Raw genomic sequence first — 22,853 nt, 5'->3', positions numbered from 1 at the left:
CAAAGCTCTGTTGCAGACGGTGAGAGAAGACAAAAATAAGATCAAGAAATATAAATCCAATGAGATCAAAGAATTAAAATGAAAAACACGGGATGCCTCAAATGTACCAGAACAACTGAGTTGTTGAAAAATGACAGGGCTGAAATTAAAATCAAGAGCGTAGAACGTAAAGTTCCAAGAGAAAATAAAAGTTATTTCAAAGGGCCTGGATGAACAGTTCTATCCACACTGTGATGTAGAGAGTCACAGAATGTTAGACTGTGCAGAGAGTCTGAAAGAAGTTGGCATGAATACGTAGTTAGGGCTATGCTTTGGAGATACATATAATGTTGAAATAAACTGTTTATGTTCAACCAGACATGCCTGCAGACCCCTTAGTGAGACACAAAATAGCCTTACAATAGTCTACTCCTGCTCCTATTTATTGTGTCTGCAAAATAACCAATCTGAGAAAGTCCTTTGTTTTGTATTGCAACAAAATTGTTCATTAATGGGTTAAATCGTCTAATGCACATGAATGCAGCTAAACATTTTGATATGAAAAATGGTCCAACTCATCATGACATCCAAAGCCCTCCTTCCTCCACCCCAGCAAGGGAAGCTAATGAAGCAACGGGTACAATCACTCCCCTTCTCGCGGCTCTGCTACTTCAACTCCCGTCCATGACCTGTCAATCAGGCCGTGCCTCGGCCAATGGGGGGGAGGTGGGCGGGGTTGTCGCGGGGCTGTCAATCAGGCGGCGGCTCGGCCAACGGGAAGGGGCGGGGCGGAGCCAGCTGTCAATCAGGTGGCGCCTTGGCCAATGGGAAGGGGAGACGAGGAGGGGAGCTGTCACGGGGCTGTCAATCAGGCGCGGCTCGGCCAATGGGATGGGGAGGTGGGCGGGGTTGTCGCGGGACTGTCAATCAGGCAGCGTTTCGGCCAATGAGAAGGGGAGGTGGGCGGGGTTGTCGCGGGACTGTCAATCAGGCAGCGGTTCGGCCAATGGGAAGGGGAAGTGGGCGGGATTGTCCCGCCGGATGGGTTCGCGCAGGGTTTGTGTGCAGCGCGCGGGCGAGCGGGAGCGAGCCGGAGCTCAGGACCGTTAACAACAAGAGGCAGGAAGAAAGGAGAGTGAGGGCAGCCCGGGGACGCGGAGAGCCGGGCAGACACACACACCCCTAACACTCACTGATGGTCATCAAGGTGAGGCTTTCAGATACGATTGAGGGGTGTTTTTTAATCCCCTCTTGCTCCAGCCCAGTTGCTGGAGTGGGAATCAAAGTAGTGATTGAGAACGCGGAGTTGCCTGTGTGGGAAGAAGAACCGGACTAATCCGCTCTCTGAGGCTCGCCGCCTCGATACTATTTTGATGAAACTACTCCAGGGAAAGTCCATTAACTGGCCCGTTGGTTCACAGATTGAGGGATGGCTCGGTGCCAGTTACCCCAGGATAGCCTCATGGCTTTCTGTGGCCTTTCTTCTTTTTCCCTCCAGCACCCCCCCCCCCCCCCACACACACAATTATTGTAGCCTCTACTTAAGTTTTATGAGAGCCTTGTGCGCCTCTAAAATAAAACTGGTTAACTCTGCCCATTCTGCCAGCTTTAAATCAGAACAGTATGGTTTAATTCTGAGTACTGGCGTGTGCATCTGATCTACAATAGAGTATTGACATTTCTGCAGATCTTGACATGGAGAAGGCAATGCGTTAATTTCATTTTGCCACAGTGGCATTTCTTGTTGCCTGGAGATGAGCTCGCTCGATCAAAGCCGGTTGCTAGTGTCAATGCATGGGTGTATGTATCCAGCAGTGATGTTTATCACATTCAAATCAATGTAGTCTGAACATTTTTTTCTATATATGGGTTAATGATGGCTCAGATTTAGGGAAATGATGCATGTGCAAAAGTGGCATTGCCTTTGCAAGTAAGATATGAGCACTATTACCTTCCATACATGGGTTAGCTTTCATACTGTTCTGTGGTCAGAGGCCCTCTGGTTGTTCCTTAGATGGGGAGTATCTCAGAGGTGTTGAGTTTTTGGAGGAGTTGTGCTTAGTGTGTTAGCTGCTTTGCCCGGTTATACACTGAAATTTAATTACAAGTTAATATGGTCAGTCCTGATGGAAGGAAAGGAGATCGAATGCTAGTGGAGCTGGAGAACTGGCAGAATGGCAGTTAGATTAACTTAGTGCATAAAACAGTCTTGGTGTGCAGTGAGCTTCAAGGCCCCTTTTTTAAACGTTTGATTGGAGATTTAATTTATTTTTAGTCTTGTGTTAGCAGATTTATGCTGAGCTCTATCAGTTGAAAACTAACATCTATTTAACAGTGCAGTTAGACTGCCATTACTGAAAAGAGGATTCCCTATAGTCTTTCCTGTGTTCCATTACTTTAATTTGCTTCCTTCAAAATTTCACCAGATAATGAAGTTTTCTGTAACCTTCCATTTACTGCAGATCTGCGACATCGTTGAAATCAATTCCAGTTTCGTCAATCTTTTCTTTTCAAGCATATTTTCACCATGTTTCTTTACCTTTCTGCACACAACCAATTTCAACTTGTATGATTCCATCAGTCGAAAAGGACATTTTTGCCTCCCAACTCTCTCGGGTTTGGATTTTGTAAGAATGCTAATGTGCCAGACTCTTCTCGTTGTGATTTGTACCTTTTCATTTACATTTATATTTCAATTTTTTGCTGGTCACATTTTAAAAAATTCCCACATATATGCTGATGACACCCAGCTGAACCTCACCACCACTCTCAATCCCTCCTCTGTTTCTGAATTGCCTGACTGCTTGTTTGATATCCAATATTGGATGAGCAGAAACAAGTAAATATTGGGAAGCCACCATTGTTTTTAGTCCCCAACATAAGCTCTGTTCCTTTGCCACTAACTTCATCCCTTTCCCTGACAAATGTCAGAGGCTGAACCTGATGGTTTGCAATCTTGGTGTGGTATTTGACATGAGGTGAGCTAAGCATACGTGTGCCACCACTAAGACCACCACTTACTGTGATTCTATAACACTGCCAAACTCCACCCTGTCTTTGTCACCTGCTGCTGAAACTACTGTTACCTCTAGACATAATTGTTTCCATCACACTCTGGGCTGGTCTCCCATCTTCCACCCTTCGTAAAGTCTGCTGCCCATATCCTAACTCCCATCTTTGTACTCAACAACCTACAATGGCTCCAGGTTGAGCAAGATTTTAAATTTAAAATTCCTGCCTTATTTTCAAATTTCTCCATGGCTTTGGCCCCCTTATCACTTAAACTCTTAAATGCCTGAGCTTTTTGCGCATTCCCTCATTTTAATTCCTTTGTAATAAATGCTAACAAACCATTCTTGGTCATGCCATCTGCTGTCTGTCCCTGAGCTCTGGAATTACCTCCTCTAGACCTCTCTGCCATTCTAAGGGCTTCTGAAAACCTATCGTTTTGAAGCTTTTGGTCATCTGACTTGGTATTTTCTCAGATGGCTTGGTGCCAAATTTTACTTGCTAATGCTCAGTGAAATGCACTGGAATATTTTCTGCCTTAATGGCACAATATAAATACGATTTGTTGTATTCATTGGAGATTTTAAAATAATCTTAGGAATTTAGTTTGTTTGTTCGAAAATGTTCATTGTATAATCTTAACTGTACCACATGTAATAATATCTTCCATTGGGACAAAATCCTGATTGCGGTCCAGAGGGAGGAATTTATGGTGATATCGCTGAAATTGCTTTGCCATCTGTGTGTTAAATTAATTCCTATTTAAAATTGTATGGTACTTTTACAGTTAATCTATAATTTTTATGCACTTGCCCAACTCCTAGTAAAAAGGATACATAATTAATAGTGGAAATCGTCCCTAGCTCATTTATGGTGTTGGTCGTGTTTTCTACTTTGCCTGATAAACTAATTCAAATATCTGAATCCTTAGCTATTGTAATTGTTTGCATTTATGGTGCTCTGTAATGCTTTCAAGCTTGACCTAAATAATGATTGCAGAGTAAATTATTGGACCAGTGGTTTTATCATTTTATGTACCTGTGTTTTTCCATAACCTGGGTGATAAATCAGAGATGATAACACCAATTGGATGTGTAGTATGTTATTTGTGGATTTGACCTTATTAGCTCATTGTACGGGTGTAAATTTTGTTTCCTTGGACAGCACTGAGAAGTAGGATGTTATTACATTCTGAATTTGATTTCGATAATATTGTTGTAGAAGTCTGCGGTGCATTTACATCACATTGTTTAACTGTTTATGTTGGAAGAAGTTTTGAATTACATATTTGATTTCAGGAAATTTGTTGAAGTGAGTAAATCAGCAATTTATGTCCTGAGATAAATGTGACATATTTTTTAGTTTGAAAAAAAGCTGACCTTTATTGGATTATAATTTGTCAGATAAGTTCATTTTTTTGACATGCTTCCTTCAGATATGCTTTATTAGTTTGCTTTTTGAAGGGTTAGTATTCTGCTTTTCAGCTGTACCATCAGCTTATAAGCAAAATGCTAATGGTATAACTGTCTTCAATTTTGTTGTGGCATGGTCCTGTGCAGCAGCACATTTGCATGAATAATAGAAATAACAGATCATTGAAATTATTGCCATTGCTGATAATTTTTGAAACTGCAATAGAATTTTATTTTTAGGTTTGAGTCATATCTATTCTCCTGGGACAGGCAACTGTTTAAATGGGGACAGTGGCCTATTTTGTGTGGAGGAAAGGAAAAGTTTTTTTACAAAATTCTGGAGGTAGGTCGAGTAAGCAAGAAATCCTGGAACAAAAAAAAATTATTTGGTGCTTTGAGCCTATCTCTTTCACAAATAAGATTCTTTATCCAATGCATTTGATTTCTGCAGAAAAGGTACTACAAAGATTTTGTTTGCCTTTCAAAAGATAAATCAAGCAATGTGTAAGGCAAGATCACATTTTTCTTTGATGTGAGATTATGCATAATAGCACATGAGGAAGGATCATGCTTTGTGCAGGATTTTATTACTTCCATCTATCAGTTGTTCTAACCTGGAACCTAGTTCCTATTTTGCTTAGAAAAAAAGTTGTTGCAGGACACTTACTACCTTATCAATATTCACCGTTATATTATTCTGAATACAAAATATTCTAATCTCAAGAAGCGAAGTACTGTAGGTGCTGAAAATCTGAAACAAAAATATCAGATGTTCAAACAGATAGGGTTCCATCTATTGAAAAGTTTAAAAATGTAAAAGCTTAAGGTATTTTCCTCTTTTCTGTTTGTACCTCTAACCCTGAATCTTGTTTGAAGATTTTTACTTTTGGTTTTCAGTATTGTGTTTACATAAGTTTGCTTTTTTGCATGTTAATTCTCCTTCCCTCTTTTGTTTCACAACTCAATCTCTTTTTTTGGTTGCTTTTTCCCTCCAGTGAAACAAGTTTACTTCTGTTAGTCTCCTTTTAAAACCTAGAATTCAAATTAAAAGCACCATACTTTTTCTTTAGATCAGCAGTGTTTCACCTCTCTGAAGTATGGGTTCCTCATTGAGCATGGTGCCTTCAACATTTTCAACACCTCATCCAAGTTGCCATTATTTCTACGTATGCCCTGATAGCACACACAGCAGGTAATTTGACTGCAGAGTATCACAGATGAGATTCCTGGATAATAATTAGAAGCCTAATCAATTTTCTCCTTTAAACTGGTGGTGGGGTGGAGAGGGGGGCAGAGGAAAGCTAATTGTATTACCATGACCGCTGCTCTGGCTGAAAGGATTTAACTTGACGTAGACCAGTGATTGACTTCAAGATCATCTTGGGATTTTATGGCTCAGCTACTCATACATTAAATTCTTTGAGCCATCTGAGAGAGTCTAAAAACTATTCTCATTGCTGTTGTTGAATCCTCCTGTTGTATCAATGTACTACTTAAAAGTACATGTTCACAATTTTGTAGAATTTTCCAAATTTGAATATTTCAATGATGTATATATTTTCAGTTCCAGTAAAAATGCCCTTGAAATTCATCCTAGTCTTATTGATAACTTGTCATTGACTCCACTTTGAGTGAACAACTGGAAAATGTGATGTGGTGTTGCAAGTGGAGAGTTGAACTTAATGCAGTCTTTAATGTGAAGTCGAGATAATTGGATCAAGGTGCCCAGACAAAACTCCATTTTGAAGTCAAGCATTCAATCCCTATTATTAACAAAATCTGTTATAAATTGCCGTGTTTGCATTTATAATGGAAATTGCCTATGTAATTTTTTGCAATACGATTACACCAGCATTGTAGTCCTTCATTGGAGAGCGATGGGTGTGTGGGAGAAGCATGCTATTACACTATGACCAGTTTAAGTATGCAGTTTCTGTTATAAATGTATACCAAGATTTTGTAATGGGAAGTGTATTGGCAGGAAGTCTGTACATTTAAGATTTTTTTGTATATTTCAACTTGATAATCACTACACTCTTTAGTCCTATTTTGATCTGCTGATGCCCTTTTCTCATTGTGTACGTACTTCCTGTATCAGTGTGCATAATTTTGCATTTGCCTATTTTGAAATCTTTGATACAATTGTGATCATTGATGCAAAGTAATTTTACATTTTCAGAAAATAATTTGAGATTGTATGTAGTTGAACTGATTCACTTTAATATACCTGGCTTATCCTGGTATCTTAAGTCTCAACACTGGGCTGAAGAAACGTTTTAAGAAAAAATAAACTGCCTGGTATTCCTCCTTGCTTCCAATTTTTGAGCTTGTGTTCACTGATATTTAAAACATTACCATCGTTTTGGAAAGAAAAACATTGACCTAAATTTTGTGTAGTAACGATGGTGAAATTGTTGATGTTCCTCCTCTGAAACTGACAAACTTTTGGGCCCTGATTTTACCATCATTGCCACCCAAGGCTCGCAAGATGGTGCCTGAGGCCAATGGGGAATGCAGTTCTGCAAGCCTTGCCCTCTCCGATTTCGAGGTGGCCATGCCGATAAAATCAGGACCTTGAAATCAATAATTGTGAAAGTTGAACAGGGGAGTAATCGCGAAGTTGCAGTTAGTGATTCTACACTTTTCCATCAAGCATTTACTGAAGTCTCCAACTTGCATCACTTTTTGTATGGAGTTTGCATGTTCTACCCTTGTCCGTGTGGGTTTCCTCCCGGAGTTGGAAAGATGTGCTGGCTAGGTGCATTGCTCATGTTAAGTTCTCCCTCAATGTACACGAACAGGCTCTAGAGTGTGGCAACTAGGGGATTTTCACATAAACTTCATTGCAGTGTTAATGTAACCCTACTTGTGACACTAATAAACTTAAAAGCCATAGACTGCAATGAATTAGAAATCACTGAACTGATGAGAACTTGTCTTTTTGTCTATGGGAACTTCAACAGGTCCTCCTACAGAAAAGCATAGAATCTCTGACAGCAACTTCGTCATTGTTAATGGTGAGCTAACTTCATAATTACTACTGGGAAACTTCTCTGGCACTGAAAATTTTATATTTTTGGAACATCAACATTTTCATTATGATAAAATTCCACATATCCAAATTTATTTCAACTTCTACCTTAATCCCCATATAAAAGCCCTAATCATTTATTTCATTCTCTATAAAATGGTAATTCAAAAGAGAAGGGTTATCAGTGCATTTAATATCTTGGCTAGTTGTTTATGGGAATACTTCAGCGTGCGTGATTCGCATGATGACATCATAGTTGCTGGATGCCTGGGGGTCCCTTTGACTCTGCTAGATTCAACCCAAGGCGAAATTTACACCACTTTGTGGGCTGTTCTTTGCAAAGTCGATGGCAAACGCTATTGCTTCATTACTGAACTTAATTCCTGCTCATGGTGTATGTTGGTCATTTATATGAAAAATTAAAGATGAAACAATGAGTTGAGAAATAAGAATTAATAATAAACGAAGGAGCTTTTTTTTTCAAGTACCATGTAATCCGTAAACTACCACGATCAAAGAAAGTGTCTCAACTTCAAATTATTTACTTTTAGAAAATAAGTCAAAGGAGTAGATGATCAAAATGGGGAAAAATACTTGAAAGATACAGAAAAGAAACATTCACATTATGATTAATTTACATGCTGAGTTCTTGGGAGACTGCTTTTGTTAAAGATCAAATGAGGTTTTTGCTTGGTTTTTGTACTTATATGTAGAAATTAATGAGGAAGGGTAAGATCAATGCTCTGTAGCAGTTGAAATTATATGACTTCCACTCTAGAAAATGCCAACAATTTGCACAATCTGAAAGGAGGGGGTAGAATTTGTAATTTGTCTGATATTGATCTATTCGTTCAAAGAATGTGCATCACTGGCTAGGCCAGTACTTTATTGCCTTGAGAAGATGGTAGTGAACTGCCTTCTTGAATCCTTGTAGTCCATGTGGTGAAAGTACACCCACAGTGCTGTTCGAGAGCGAGCTCCAGGATTTTGACCCAATGACAGTGAAGGAAAAGTGATCTGTTTCCAAATTGGGATGGTGAGTGACTTGGAGGGGAACTTTAAGTTGCTGGTGTTCCCATGTATCTGTTCTTCTTGTCCTTCTAGCTGGCATTGGTTGTGGGTTTGGAAGTGCTGACTAAGGAGCCTTGGCGAGTTCCTGCAGTGCATCTTGTAGTTAGTATACACTGCCTCGACTGTGCATTGGTGATGGAGGGAGTGAATATTTCAGTGGAGTGCCAATCAAGCGGGCTGCTTTGTCCTGGATTATGCTAAGCTTATTGTTGAAGCTGCACTCATCCAGGCAAGTGGAGAGCATTCCTTTTACATTGTGGGCAGGCTTTGGGGAAGCAGAAGGTGAGTTACCCGCTGCACTTCTGTCCTAGTCTTACAGCCACAATATTTATACGATTTGTCTAGTTCTGTTTCTAGTCCATGCTAACCACCAAAATGTTGTTAGTGTGGAATTAGAATTTGCTATTTTTCTGATATTGACCAAGCTAGCGTAAAAGATCACTGATTTTCACGATCAAATTGCATTCAGTGCAAAAGGAGTTTGTGGGCCTTTCGATTGGTTTAAAAAGTGACTTGAAACTGAATGCATTCCTGATCACATTAATCACCATTGCAAGTTTCTGTGACTTACGCGTATTTGTAGCCATCTAGAAGGTTCTTAAAAGTAAGCATTTTCTATTGCATGAGGGTACTTTTCACTATTTAGTTCATTAAAATGGAAGAGTGTATGCCAATGAGACTCTTTTACATAACCTTTCTGAAATCATTTTCAGTTGACTTACCCACAGTAGTCAAGTATACATATTTGATTTATTATTGTCATATGTATTAGTATACAGTGAAAAGTATTGTTTCTTGCATGCTATACAGCCAAAGCATACCTTTCATGGAGAAGGGAAGGAGAAAATGTAGTGTTACAGTCATCTGGGGTATAGAGAAAGATCAATTGTGAGGTAGGTTCATTCAGAAGTTTGATTGTAACAGGGAAGAAATTGTTCTTGAGTCGATTGACCTCAGACTTTTAAATCTTTTTCCTGATGGAAGAAGGTGGAAAAGAGTATGTCTGGATGCGTGGGGTCCTTGATTATGTTGGCTGCTTTTCCGAGCATGGGAGGCTGGTTTGCATGATGGACTGGGCTTCATTCACAACCCTTTGTAGTTTCTTGCGGTCTTGGGCAGAGCAGGTTGTACAACCAAAAAGAATGCTTTCTATGAGCATCTGTAAAAGTTGGTGAGAGTTGTAGCTGACATGCCAAATTTCCCCAGTCTTCTGAGAAAGTAGAGGTGTTGGTGTGCTTTCTTAACTATAGTGTTGGCATGAGTGACCAAGCCAAGTTGTTGGTGATCACCTCTCATTCTTATGAAGTCCACTGGATATAGGTCCGTTTTATTCTATTCTCCTCGTGAGACAATCCTTTCATCCCAGGATTGAGTCCTCTAGGACAACTATGTTCATTTTAAGTACAGAAACTTTGTAATCCAGTTCCCTCCTATTATAACTAACATACCATTTGCCACCATGATTGCTTGCTTTCCATGCGTGTTAACTTCCCTTAATTCATGTACAGGAACAGCCAAGTACCTCTGGATATCAGCATTTTGTTTTTTTTAAAATACTTTTCTATCATTGCTACCAAAGGGAATAATTTGCTACTTTCCCACGGATTACAGCTTTGGCCACCTTCTTGCCCACTCACTTTATCTGTCAATATCATTTTGCATCCTCTCTGTTGTTTGTTTCTAGGTTGCTTATTCGCTTAAACTATTCCATCACTTCTTTGAAGTTAGCCATTTTAAAATGGTATGTATCTGACCCCATGGTTCTCAGTATTTCTGTAACCTAGATTCTATTGAACTTAATTTTTATTTGGTTGCTGCTCTGTTGTACTTGCCACAACTTCCACTTTTTGCACATTGCTTGTGTAAGTATATATATTCAGTAGATCAAGGGGGAGAAAGCTAAACCAAACAGGATCCTAAACTATTTACCACATTAAACAGAAGGCAAATAATAAGAACAAAGCTTATAAATTTTGTAGAAAAAGGAAGGGCCCACTGGGCTACGTACAGGAGTATGTAGATTTTATGTAGATTTCCTGAATTTCCATAGCTTAGACTTAATTAATATGCCTTTCATGTACAACTTTATCAAATGCCTTTTGAAAGTTAAGCACCACACTGTCAGGCTTTGTAGAATACATCTGGCTTATCACTTCCTCCTAAAATTCTAGGAGGTGGTAGTGAACTGCCTTCTTGAATCCTTGTAGTCCATGTGATGGAAGTACAGAAATGTAAGGGTTGAGGAGGGGGCATAGAAGAGGTATGGAATGAAAGCATAACTATAGACATCAGCTATAGTATTAACAGGTTCTTAAAATACGGCAGCAATAAGAAGAAAATCAGAAAAACTTTGGAAAATGATACAATGTAGTTTTTATTTTAAGTGATTATTTCCCCCAAGTATTCATGGGGGACGATATGAGAGCATGCCCTCCCTAAGTAGAGGTAACCTAAGCAAAATTGATCACTCATACAAATGAGGATGGGTTCTTAGACTATCTGAAAGCGCTCAAAGGAAATAAATCCCCAGGGATAAGTGATGTTTATCCGAGAACACTGCAGAGGCCATAGAGGAGATTTGTGAGGCATTGATACCATTATGAGGGAATCATTAGGGAGTTAGCAGTGGACTGAAACTAGATTAATTGGTGCCTGGTTTCAAAAAGAGCAATGGAACAGATCTTTTTGTCTGTCTTCAATACTATGTAAAATATTGGAATTGATTTTTCTAGTGTATATTTGAGATTTATTTGTCTAATCACCTATTAAAAAGGCAGACATGATTTTAAAAGATAGATTCCCCAACTAATCTCCTAGAATTTTAGGAGGAAGTGATAAGCCAGATGTATTCTACAAAGCCTGACAGTGTGGTGCTTAACTTCCAAAAGGCATTTGATAAAGTTGTACATGAAAGGCTTATTAGTTAAGCTGAAGCTATGGAAATTCAGGAAATCTACATAAAATGGATAAGAAATGGTGATAATGGGACAATGAATACCTGTTAAGAGTACTATCGCTTAAGCAATAAAACTCTTCTAAGATTCACTGTTGACACCAATACTGTTTTTAGTTTACGTCAACGACCTACATTAATCTGTGCAGTGGATTTAGAGGAAGCACATTAAAAAGTCTGACAACACCAGGTTTAAGTCCAACCGATTTATTTGATAGTAAACTCACAAACTGTCTGTGCTTTATATGCTCTGTCTGAGGCCAGAACTCTCCATTCACCTGACGAAGGGACAAACCCGAAAGCTATAAATCGGTTGGACTTAAACCTGGTGTTGTCAGACTTTTTACTGTGTTTACCCCAGTCCAACGCCGGCATATCCACATTTAGAGGAAGCCTCAGAAATTATCGATTGAGTTAGACAACATATGAAAAAAAGGCAGCTGAAGTTTAATGCAGATATAAAGTTCTGCACATAGAAAAAAGATAAATACACTCAAAATGGTATTGAAATAGTTAAGAGTAAAGTTGAGACACTCGGCAGTCTTAGTGGACTTAATTGATTGTTAACATGTTCAATCAGGAAACATAAGGTAGCTAAGATAATTATAACAGGACAACTTAAGCATTACTTTAAAATATATTATAAGGGTAGAATAAGGTTCAAACTTACAAATCAAGTTTAAAATTGATATCAGACGGTAATTTTTGAGGATTGATCAACACGTGGGATAAGATCTAGCAGACCCATACGCCGCGGGCGGAAGTTCTGATATGGCTGCTAAGTCTTGTGATAGAGATGTAATGGGATTTCTATAAGTGAGATCTCAGTTTGAGATCTTCCCTGCCCCCAAGCTGGCAGTGTAATTTGGGCATGAACATGATTAGCATGAATTTAAATCAATTTAAGCATAATAATCAGCTTTATGCTGTATTGTCCACCTTTGTGAAATGCTCCCCCTCCACCCCAGGTGGCGTGACATCATGTTGGTGCTGTTCACAACTTTTTTTTGAAAATGAAAACCAGTTGTGATGACTACCATGGGAGTCCAGAGGCCCCAGGATTTGAGAACCAAGGCTGGGCACTGCTCCTAAGCACTAAGTTGAGCACTGTGGAGGGTGTCACCTCCTCTTTGAGGGTGGGGGTAAAGAGATGCTTGTTGAGGACAGCTCAAAGGGGTGGGATGTGAGCTGGGGAAGAAGTTCCATGATGGGGTCAGTCACCCCAAAACTTGTGGGGGAGGGTGAGAGGCATTATCTTTGCAGATTAAAGCACCCTTTAAAATGGCACCCCAATCCCTGGGAAGCCAACCTTGTCAGCTGAATCAGACCCCCCTCGCCAAAGTGATGACACAAACCACGGCCCCGAATATTTTCTTGCACAGTATCAGAAGATCTGGTGAGAAAACCTGTTTTGGAGAGAAACACGCCTGTTTTCAGGCAGAACCTGACACTTTCTCACTTGTTTTCGGAAAATTCCATCCAAGGATTATGGTTCCATGTAGAATTGTAGCGCAACAACTGAAGTAACACAAAGGTGACATAGTGAAGGGCATGTAAGGTCTTTTCGGATGAATAAACTAGCAGGGGTCAAATTAGTGTCCTCCTCCATAATTATCTTGTGATATACTTCTAAAACACAGCTGGTGAGTCAAATGTATTGTTTTATCAGGGCAGTGACATTATATTGTACAAAATATAGTATGAGTGTGCCTCTTTAATTTTGGGTGGTGTAATTGCCTTGCATTCTTAGAATGAGTGCAGGGTTCACTTGAAGGTCAATGGATGACAGCACTGGCTTTCTTTGGTTGACAGGTTAATTAAGAAGCTAAAGGTATTATGTTCTTGGACAGGAAAGGGCAATATAGTTTTAAAATTGTGTTGCTTCCATAAGAGTTGAGTGCAGAAGAAAGGTAGGCAAACTTGTCAAAATTGTGGAAATGATAGCTTGAAAAGTTGAAAACGTTCCGACATTTACAATTAGCTTGGAGCTATTTAATTGTTTCTTAGTTTGCTTTTACTTCTCCATGGCCTATTGGAGTGCAAGAGCATATGAAAGGAGACGCTTTGATTGAATTTATTTGGGTAGAATGATTAAACTGGGATTAAAAACTACTGTGGCTAGTAGTAAATGGATATGAGGAAATGAGTAATTGAAGTGAGCAGTATGGTTTAATACAAATTCATTTGAAGTATGAGGGTAATTTTGGAGGGAGTTTTATCAGGCCAGATTTTGCAGCAGAGCTAATGGTGAGAATATTGGCACTCTGGAAATTGGACAGTAACTTTGAGTGATAACACGTGAATGGGTAAATGTGGAAATCAGATGTTGTCCAAGGTGCCTTCTCCTTCAAAAGCTGTGCTTTTTGTGGTGGCTTGCTATCTGACTCATTGCTCAAATACATTGAATGATGTGAAGTTGTACTTGCTGCAGAAAAAAGCACAAAACTGACCGAAAATAGTCAGGGCTTGTCCATTCAGAAATGGAGATTCACAAAATAATTTAACTTTTTTCCTCTTCTCTTATTCCAATTTTTCTTTCCCGCTTTATTTTACTTCTGCACCTGATTTGACATTGAATTAAATATTTCAACTAACGTTTTCAGATTCAGAACGCATGGCTTATTAATGATCATTCAATCTAATTGGCTCAGGAGATACCCAGTTGAGATCTCAGCTGCCCTGTGGAGATCTGTGCTTTTTGACTCTAACTGACAGTAAGTGTGATGTAATAAGCTCATGAAAAGTCTCTGGGAATATGCAGGGGTTCTTAAAAGCATAACCCTGTTCTTGGTATGTAAGAGAAGGTTTTCGAGTTATGGTGTGGTGAGTAGTTGAAGTGGCAGATAATGAGTACTGAGGAGGGGGAGTGGTGAAGTTCAGAGGTAGCTAGTGGACATGGGGGTATCTGGGTATTTGAGATACAGGGTAATAATAGATATTAGTGGCAAATTTGACACTGGTGGATGTATTGGGTAATAATATCAGTGGCAAATTTGACAGAGGTACAATGTGACGTTTATGACAGGTAGATCCAATGATTTGAAATAAATATTGATAATTGGGTTGAGTATTCATGGACAAAAGGATATTGGGAACTGGAAAGAGGAAGATCTACTTGGACCTAGACAGGCATGTAGAAGAGTGTGTGTGTGTGTGTGTGTGTGTGTGTGTGTGTAAGAAAAAGACAGTGCATGTGTTGAGGCGGTGGCAATCTACAATGTCAGAACCAAATAGAAGTACATTTATGTAAAAGAAAAGGAGTTTGAAGACAGCAGATAAAGTAGAAATAGCAAGGTTGAAGCAGAAATGAAGTTGAGGAGAGGAGCAAGAAACCAAGCTTTTCCAATTTGTGAGTAATATCATAGCCTTTAAGGCAAAGAATTAACAACCTGGCATCCAAGAACAGTATTTCTCCAGATTTATTATGTGTTATTGCTGATATGGCTATCCAGCTTTCTTTAAAATTTGGAATGAGTTATTTACAACTGTTTGATAGGACACTTGCCAGGACATTACGAGTGAGCCATGCTGTGGGACTGAATTCAAAGTAAGTCAAGGTTCCTTCCTTGAAGGATATTTGTGGGTAGCAATCAAAACGCATTCATGGCACTATGTCAGAATTTATTGAATTAAAGGGTTGGACTTGAACACTTGCTGCCTCGATAGCTGTTCCAGTGCTGTAACTAGATATTTTGAAATCAAATATTAAGAACATAAGAACATAAGAAATAGGAGCAGGAGTAGGCCATCTAGCCCTTCGAGCCTGCCCCGCCATTCAATAAGATCATGGCTGATCTGTCGTGGCTCAGTTCCACTTTCCCGCCCTCTCCCCATAACCCTTAATCCCTTCTCTTATCAAAAACCCATCAACCCGCTTCTTAAAAATATTTAGCGAGGCAGCCTCCACCACTTCAACGGGCAGAGAATTCCAGAGATTCACCACCCTTTGAGTGAAGAAGTTCCTCCTCAACTCCGTTCTAAACCGCCTCCCCTTTATCTTGAGGCTGTGCCCCCTAGTCCTACTGTCTTTTTTGAGCGGGAAGAGTCTCTCCACCTCTATCCTATCCATCCCATTCATCATCTTATACGTCTCAATGAGATCTCCCCTCATTCTTCTAAACTCTAACGAGTACAAGCCTAGTTTATTCAGCCTCTCCTCATAGCTCAATCCCCTCAACTCCGGTATCAGCCTAGTAAACCTCCTCTGCACTCCCTCCAGGGCCAAAATATCCTTGCGCAGGTGCGGCGCCCAAAACTGCACACAGTACTCCAGCTGCGGCCTCACCAATGCCCTATACAGCTGCAGCAAGACCTCCCTACTTTTATATTCAATCCCCCTCGCTATGAAGGCCAGCATCCCATTCGCCTTCCTGACCACCTGCTGCACCTGCAAGCTGGGTTTTTGCGATTCATGCACAAGGACCCCGAGGTCCCTCTGCACCGTCGCCTGCTGCAGTTTTTCGCCACGTAAGTAATAGTCCTTCCTACCATTCTTCCTACCAAAGTGGACCACCTCACACTTGCCAACATTAAATTCCATTTGCCATTTCCTGGCCCATTCGCCCAGCCTATCTAGATCCTTCTGCAGACTCTCCACACCCTCCGCACAATTTGCCGTTCCCCCAATCTTGGTGTCATCAGCAAATTTCGACACCCTGCACTCGGTTCCCTCCTCCAGATCATCTATATAAATGGTAAATAGCTGAGGCCCCAGCACCGACCCCTGGGGCACCCCACTAGTCACCATCCGCCAATCCGAATAGCACCCATTGACCCCCACTCTCTGCCTCCTATTTGACAACCAATCCTCTATCCACGCTAACACCCTACCCCCAACTCCATGTCCCCTGACCTTCTGCAATAACCTCTTGTGAGGTACCTTGTCAAACGCCTTCTGAAAATCCAGAAAGACCACATCCACCGGCTCTCCTCTATCCACTGCCCTAGACACATCCTCATAGAACTCCAGTAAATTTGTCAGACACGACTTCCCTTTAATGAAACCGTGTTGCGTCCGCCCTATCAAGCAATTCCCTTCAAGATGCCTCGCAATTTCCTGCTTAATGATGGATTCTAACATTTTACCTACCACAGACGTTAAACTAACCGGCCTATAATTCCCCGCCTTTTGCCTGGCACCCTTCTTAAACAACGGCGTAACATTAGCCGTTTTCCAATCTTCCGGCACTTCCCCGGAATCCAGCGACGTCTGGAAAATAACCACCAAGGCATCCACTATCACCTCCGCCATTTCTTTCAGAACCCTCGGATGCATTCCATCCGGTCCTGGGGACTTGTCCACAATCAGCCCCTCCAGTCTGTCGAGCACCACCTCTCTAGTAACAGTAATGTCATTAAGACCCTCCATTCCTACCACCTTTCCATCGCTAACACCCGGCAAATTATTCACGTCCTCCTCCGTGAAGACAGAAACAAAAAAGTTATTCAAGACCTTCGCCATATCCCCATCCCCTACCACTAGCTCCCCTTTCTCATCCTCTAAAGGACCAACGTTCACCCTAGCCAGCCTCTTCCTTTTTATATATTTATAAAAACTCTTGCTATCCTTTTTTATATTAAGTGCTAGCCCAGCCTCATAGCTTCTCCTACCCTCCTTTATCAACTTCTTTGTCAATCTTTGTTGACATTTAAACCTTTCCCAATCCTCTTCTCGCCCACTGCTCTTAGCTACTCTAAATTCCTCCGCTTTTAATTTAACACTTTCCTTCACCTCCTTCGTTATCCACGGCTTATTACCTCTCTTCCTACTGTCCTTTTTAACCATCGGAATAAATTTCTGCTGAGCACCAAGAAAGATCTCCTTAAAGATCCTCCACTGCTCCTCAGCAGACCTACCTTCCAACACATTCCCCCAGTCCACATTCGCCAATTCTTCTCTCATCCTACCATACTCCCCTCTATTCAAACAAAGGACGCGTGTCCGGGAACCCACTTTCTCCTCCTCCATCTGCACCAGAAACTCCACCATACAATGATCACTCTCTCCAAGAGGATCCTTCACCGCAAGGTCCCTAATTCTACCCGCCTCATTACATAGCACCAGATCCAAGATAGCTTGCTCCCTCGTCGGCTCCAACACACACTGTTCAAGGAAATTATCCCGGAACAGTGTGGTTAAAAACATTTCTTCAAAGTGTGATGTGGAATCTTGCACCTATCCTCGTGGAATGCTTAGTGGTGGGGGAATGCCTGTGGATGAACCTCTAGCTCTGCAACCAATCAAATGGCCCGTTCTACTGCTTGGGAAGGGGCTTACTATATAGGGAGCATGACTGGCAAAAATTAGCATATTTGCTTGCAGACCCCGAGGATCTCTTGTTTGAAGGCATTTGTGGAATTTGCTTCAGAAAGCCAACCCCAGCCTTTGCTGCTGATGCCCTCAATTTCCCACCCTTGTGACTCCCACCTCATACAATTACTCATGTCCATGCCCCTCCTTGATCCTCGGCCTTGTGTGTGTCATACCATCAACAGCCACCAGCTCCCTGATGTGCTCCTGAATGCAGAGGAGTTGATGGCCTCTGATTGACAAGTAGCATTTGCTTTCGGAGTCCATGATCCCAGGGAAAGGCTTGCCACAGGCTTGTTAAGTGCCTGAATGGAACAAAACGCGGTACCTGATGGAGTGGCACAGCAGGTATCATTGCTGCCTCACAGTCCAGGGACCTAGATTCGATTCACAGCTTACGTCACTGTGTGGAGTTTGCACGTTCTCCCCGTGTCTGCATGGGTTTCCTCCAAGTGCTCCAGTTTCCTCTTACAGTCCAAAGATGTGTGGGTTAGGTTGATTGGCCTTGCTAAATTGCCCTTTAGTGTCCTGGGATGCATAGATTAGTGGGATTGTCATAGAACATTACAGAACAGTACAGGCCCTTCGGCCCTCGATGTTGCGCCGACCAGTGTAATCAATCTAATGACCCTCTAACCTAAACTATTCCAATATTACCCATATGCCTATCCAATGACCATTTGAACGCCCTTAAAGTTGGCGAGTCCACAACTGCTGCAGGCAGGGCATTCCATGCCCTTACTACCCTCTGAGTAAAGAACCTACCCCTGACATTCATCCTATAATTATCACCCCTCGATTTAAAGCTATGTCCCCTCGTGTTAGCCATCACCATCCGAGGAAAAAGGCTGTCACTGTCCACCCTATCTAATCCTCTGATCATCTTGTATGCCTCAATTAGGTCACCTCTTAACCTTCTCTCTAACGAAAACAACCTCAAGTCCCTCAGCCTTTCCTCATAAGACCTTCCCACCATACCAGGCAATATCCTGGTAAACCTCCTCTGCACACTTTCCAATGCTTCCACATCTTTCTTATAATGTGGCGACCAGAACTGTACGCAGTTCTCCAAGTGCGGCCGCACCAGAGTTTTGTACGGCTGCAACGTGACCTCACGGCTCCAAAATTCAATCCCTCTACCAATAAAAGCTAACACAACGTACGCCTTTTTAACAACCTTATCAACCTGTACCAGGGTAAATGTGTGGAGTTACAGGGATAGGGCCTGGGTGGGATTATTGTCAGTGCAGGCTCAGTGGGCTAAATGGCCTCCTCCTACACTGTGGGGCTTCGATGATCCTAAACTCAGTCTCCAAGATTCTGGCATTGGTCTGAATTTTGAAAGACTGTAAAATACTGAATTTTATAATTTATTGGTTTGAAGCATTGAAATACAGCAGAAATAATGTAAAAATGCAATTCAAAAGTGGGTTATACTGATATTTGCAGTATCTTGGCCTTGTATTAATCTATTATGTTTGAGTGGTGTTTTGAGACCAGTGAAGCCTAGTGAAATTGGGGGCTGGGTGGTAGATCTGAATTACACTAATGTTTCCTCTTTGTCCGAATGCAGCTTAAGTATTTCAATTTTTAAAGAAATGATGGAGTTGTTGGCTGGTTAACTAAAAAAGCAAAATCACACATCAAAGTTTGCTTTGGAGTGGTTATCTTTTCCCTTTACTCCTGAATCCTGGTACACCTGCCTGGTCTTGCACACTCTGCCTCCTCCGTATACTGACTATAATACCCAGTCCTGTGTGCCGGTCACCATTGTGTTTGTTCACTGGTATCCTTTGATCCTTAGTCCAGCGACGTCTTAATTTTAGAATTCTCATCCTTGTTTACAAATGCTGACCTGCTGTATTCTCTGTCCACAGATGTTGTCAGACCTGCTGAGTTTCTCCAGCATTTTCTGTTTTTGTTTCAGATTCCAACATCCACAGTATTTTGCTCTAATCTTGAAGGGACCTGGATTCAAATCCCATCACAGCACCTATGGAATTTAAATTCAGTTAATTTCAAATCTGTAATTGAAAGCCAATATAAACAATGGTGACCACGGAACTATCATTGATTGTCGTAAAAACTCATCTGCTTCTTTAATGTCCTTACCTGTTGTGGCCTATACGTGAATCCAGATTCACAATGTTGCCGTTGACTTTTAACTTCTCTCAGTGCCAGTAGCATTGGGATAGGCAAGAAATGCATGCCTTGCCAACATTGACCACATTCTTGGGAAGAATTTTTTTCAAAACCATATGGTTTTGATTTTTATATGATTGGTGGCAATGCCTTTAGTTACCTAGTCCGCGGGTACGCGCATTCCCTCCCTGAACCTTTCTGCCTTGCTGTCTTGCTCTAACCTTTAAGGTGTTCTTTAAAGTCTATTTCTTTAACCAAGCTTTTGGTCGTCTGACTTGATTTCTTTTTACGTATCTGTCATGTTTTGTTTTAAATAACTATTGTGAGGCCCTTGTGACATTTTTAATTCTGTAAAATGTACTATACACATTTCAGTTTTTTAATTGCAGCAAGTATGAAATTATAAAAACATAGAAAATAGGAGCATGTGTAGGCATATCGGCTCTTTGAGCCTGCTCTGCCATGCATTATGATCATGGCTGATCATCTAACTCAATAGCCTGATCCCACTTTTCCCCCTTATCCTTTGATCCCCTCTGCCCTGAGTGTTATAACTAACACTTTTGAAAACAGAAAATGTTTTGGCCTCAGCTGCTTTCTGTGGTGGTGAATATACAGGCTCACCATTTGCTGGGTGAAGAGATTTCTCCTCGTCTTAGTCCTAAAAGGTTTACCCCGTATCCTTAGACTATGACCTCTGGTTCAGGACACCCCCACCATCAGGAACAGCCTGCATTTATTCTATCTAGTCCTGTTAGAATTTTATAGCTTTCTATGAAGTCCCCCTTCATTCTTCTGAACTCTAGCGAATGTAATCCTAACTGACACAATCTCTCCTCATATGTCAGTCCTGGCACCCCAGGAATAAGTCTTATAAACCTTTGCTGCATTCCCTCTTTAGCAAACATATCCTTCCTCAGATATGAAGACCAAAATTGCACAAAATATTCGAAATGTAGCCTCTCCAAGACCCTATATAATTGCAGTAAGATATCCTGTACTCGAATTCTCTCACTATGAAGGCCAACATACCATTTGCCTTTACTGTTTGTTGCGCAAGATTTGTGTATTCTGTGACACCAGAAACTCAGATCTTTTTACAGTCTGTGATGAAATATTTTATTGTTTGTGTAGGTAGTACCTACACAATGTGTTTTCCAGTATTAAGTATGTGCTACAAAACCAAACTAACCTAAAAATGGATTTCAGTACAGTGAATAAGCTTTGGAAGTTTAAAGACTGGAAAGAGTAGACTTTGTCCTGCTATGGCTCTAACTTCTAAGAATGGTTTATCTGGAAGGTAGTGGCAGGGTGAATAGTTCCATACATCTGTTAAAAGGTTCAAGTTTGATGCAAGTATTCTCCTATATACTGGATTATATTCAGTGTTGTGAGCCAGGTTTTAGTATGGAGCAGGCACTTCCTCAGAGGGCCATGGCTTTGTTTCTTAGTATTTGCAGCATTCAGTTCTGCTATTATGGCCATTGGGTTTCCCTTTGATCCTGATAAATTTGCTAACGATAAAGCAGCTGTCAGTAAATTTGTACTTGGTCCAAAGAAAATCAAATTTACACTTAGTAAGTGACCTTGTCACTTCCATGACTGATTTCCTTTATGTAATGAACACATTTAATTGTATTCATTGTGTTTTAGTGTTTTCTCTTTCGCAGTGCATTGTCTGAACTACCCAAGCCTGTTATGGGTATAGTGTGTTACTTCCTTGTCTGATGACTGACTGAAAGATAGCCTGTTCTCTTATAATTAAAAGCAAGCTTTTACTTATAAGTATTCTATTATTGGAATAGAGATTTTAATTATTAGTTTTGAGGAAAAGTGTGTAAATTTAAGTTACTATGTATGAGTCATACATATTCTGTAGAGAACTGATCATTATTTAGTTTCCAATCAATAACTTTTCTGTTGTGACTTTCTGAACTAAATGGTGAGACATTGTATGCTTGAGGAATGAATTTAATATGCCTGTATATGTTTTACCATATTTGTCTGTAACAGTTTATTATTATTGAAAATGACGTCAGTGGTTGATCTAGGATATTGGTGATATCCAATGTAAGTGGAAAGGCAGTAACTGTCAGCACATTTCACTACAGGAAGCACAAAATAAACCCGTCCAAGCGTTTAAAAAAAGATGCTTATGAAAGTGATAGCACACTAATTGAAGCTTCCTCATTACTTCATGTGAAGGGAAAGAAATCGTATTTGAATTTGTGTGAAACAGATACTAATGATCTTGTCCTTGGTATTTAATTGGTGAGTCCAATCTCCTGGAATCTGAGATGCTTGCTCTGAAATAAATAAACAATGTTAGAAATACAGAGGTTTTGCTGACATTTGAAAAGATAGATCAAGGTTCTGGGTGTGGTTTCTTAGTTGTGGTGGTGTGGGCATTTCACGAGAATACTGTGCTATGTAAGAAGCTTGGCTCAAATCTGATTTGTTTTTTTCTATAGCATGTCAACTGCCTTGTTGTGGTTTATGATATGGTCTGTTATGATGAAATTTTCAAATATGTTTGCCTCATTTCAGAAACAAAATTGCATGTAAATGGGATAATTGGCAATTTTATCATTCTGAATATTGTAACAAGAATTCAGTATTATTCATGATACATCTGCTTCATTATGCTGGTGTGAGCATTTCTAATTGGACATTCGTAAAACAGCCAGTTTGATCAAAATAGTTGATTTTAGATGCAATTAAATGATAGTGCAAAGTATCTGCTCCCATTATCTTATTTTGACAGCACTTTGCTTTCAGTTTCCAAATATAACGTGTTTCTTGAAAGTCCAATTCATATTGCAATAAGTGGCTGCAATGCAGTTACTACTGTTCATTATTGTGGTCGTAATGCAGCAAATATAATTTCCAACATTCTTTCCATTGTATGTTTTTCCAGTGGCTGAAAACGTTTGAATTAGCAGTGAT

General features: G+C 40.4%; 1 protein-coding gene across 5 annotated transcripts in view; it reads left to right on the top strand.

Annotated features, from left to right (window-relative positions):
• The first annotated feature begins 1,054 nt into the window (after positions 1-1,054).
• fam49a (family with sequence similarity 49 member A) overlaps positions 1,055-22,853 on the top strand; it is a 216,162-nt gene continuing 194,363 nt past the window's right edge. For 3 of the 5 annotated variants that reach the window (XM_080192179.1, XM_080192182.1, XM_080192180.1), the window contains exon 1: positions 1,055-1,186. In XM_080192179.1, the coding sequence (XP_080048305.1) occupies positions 1,175-1,186 (12 nt within the window). In that variant the 5' untranslated portion in view covers positions 1,055-1,174. Of the gene's footprint in view, positions 1,187-5,470; positions 5,593-22,853 lie in introns of all 5 variants that reach the window. The other 2 variants (XM_080192183.1, XM_080192181.1) reach the window with 1 other exon arrangement.

The sequence above is a fragment of the Carcharhinus amblyrhynchos genome, chromosome 7, assembly GCF_965287045.1.
Source record: "Carcharhinus amblyrhynchos chromosome 7, sCarAmb.v2.hapA, whole genome shotgun sequence".
Taxonomy (NCBI): domain Eukaryota; kingdom Metazoa; phylum Chordata; class Chondrichthyes; order Carcharhiniformes; family Carcharhinidae; genus Carcharhinus; species Carcharhinus amblyrhynchos.
The sequence above is the reverse complement of the archived record's forward strand: the minus strand, read 5'-3'. Positions and strand labels throughout refer to the sequence as shown.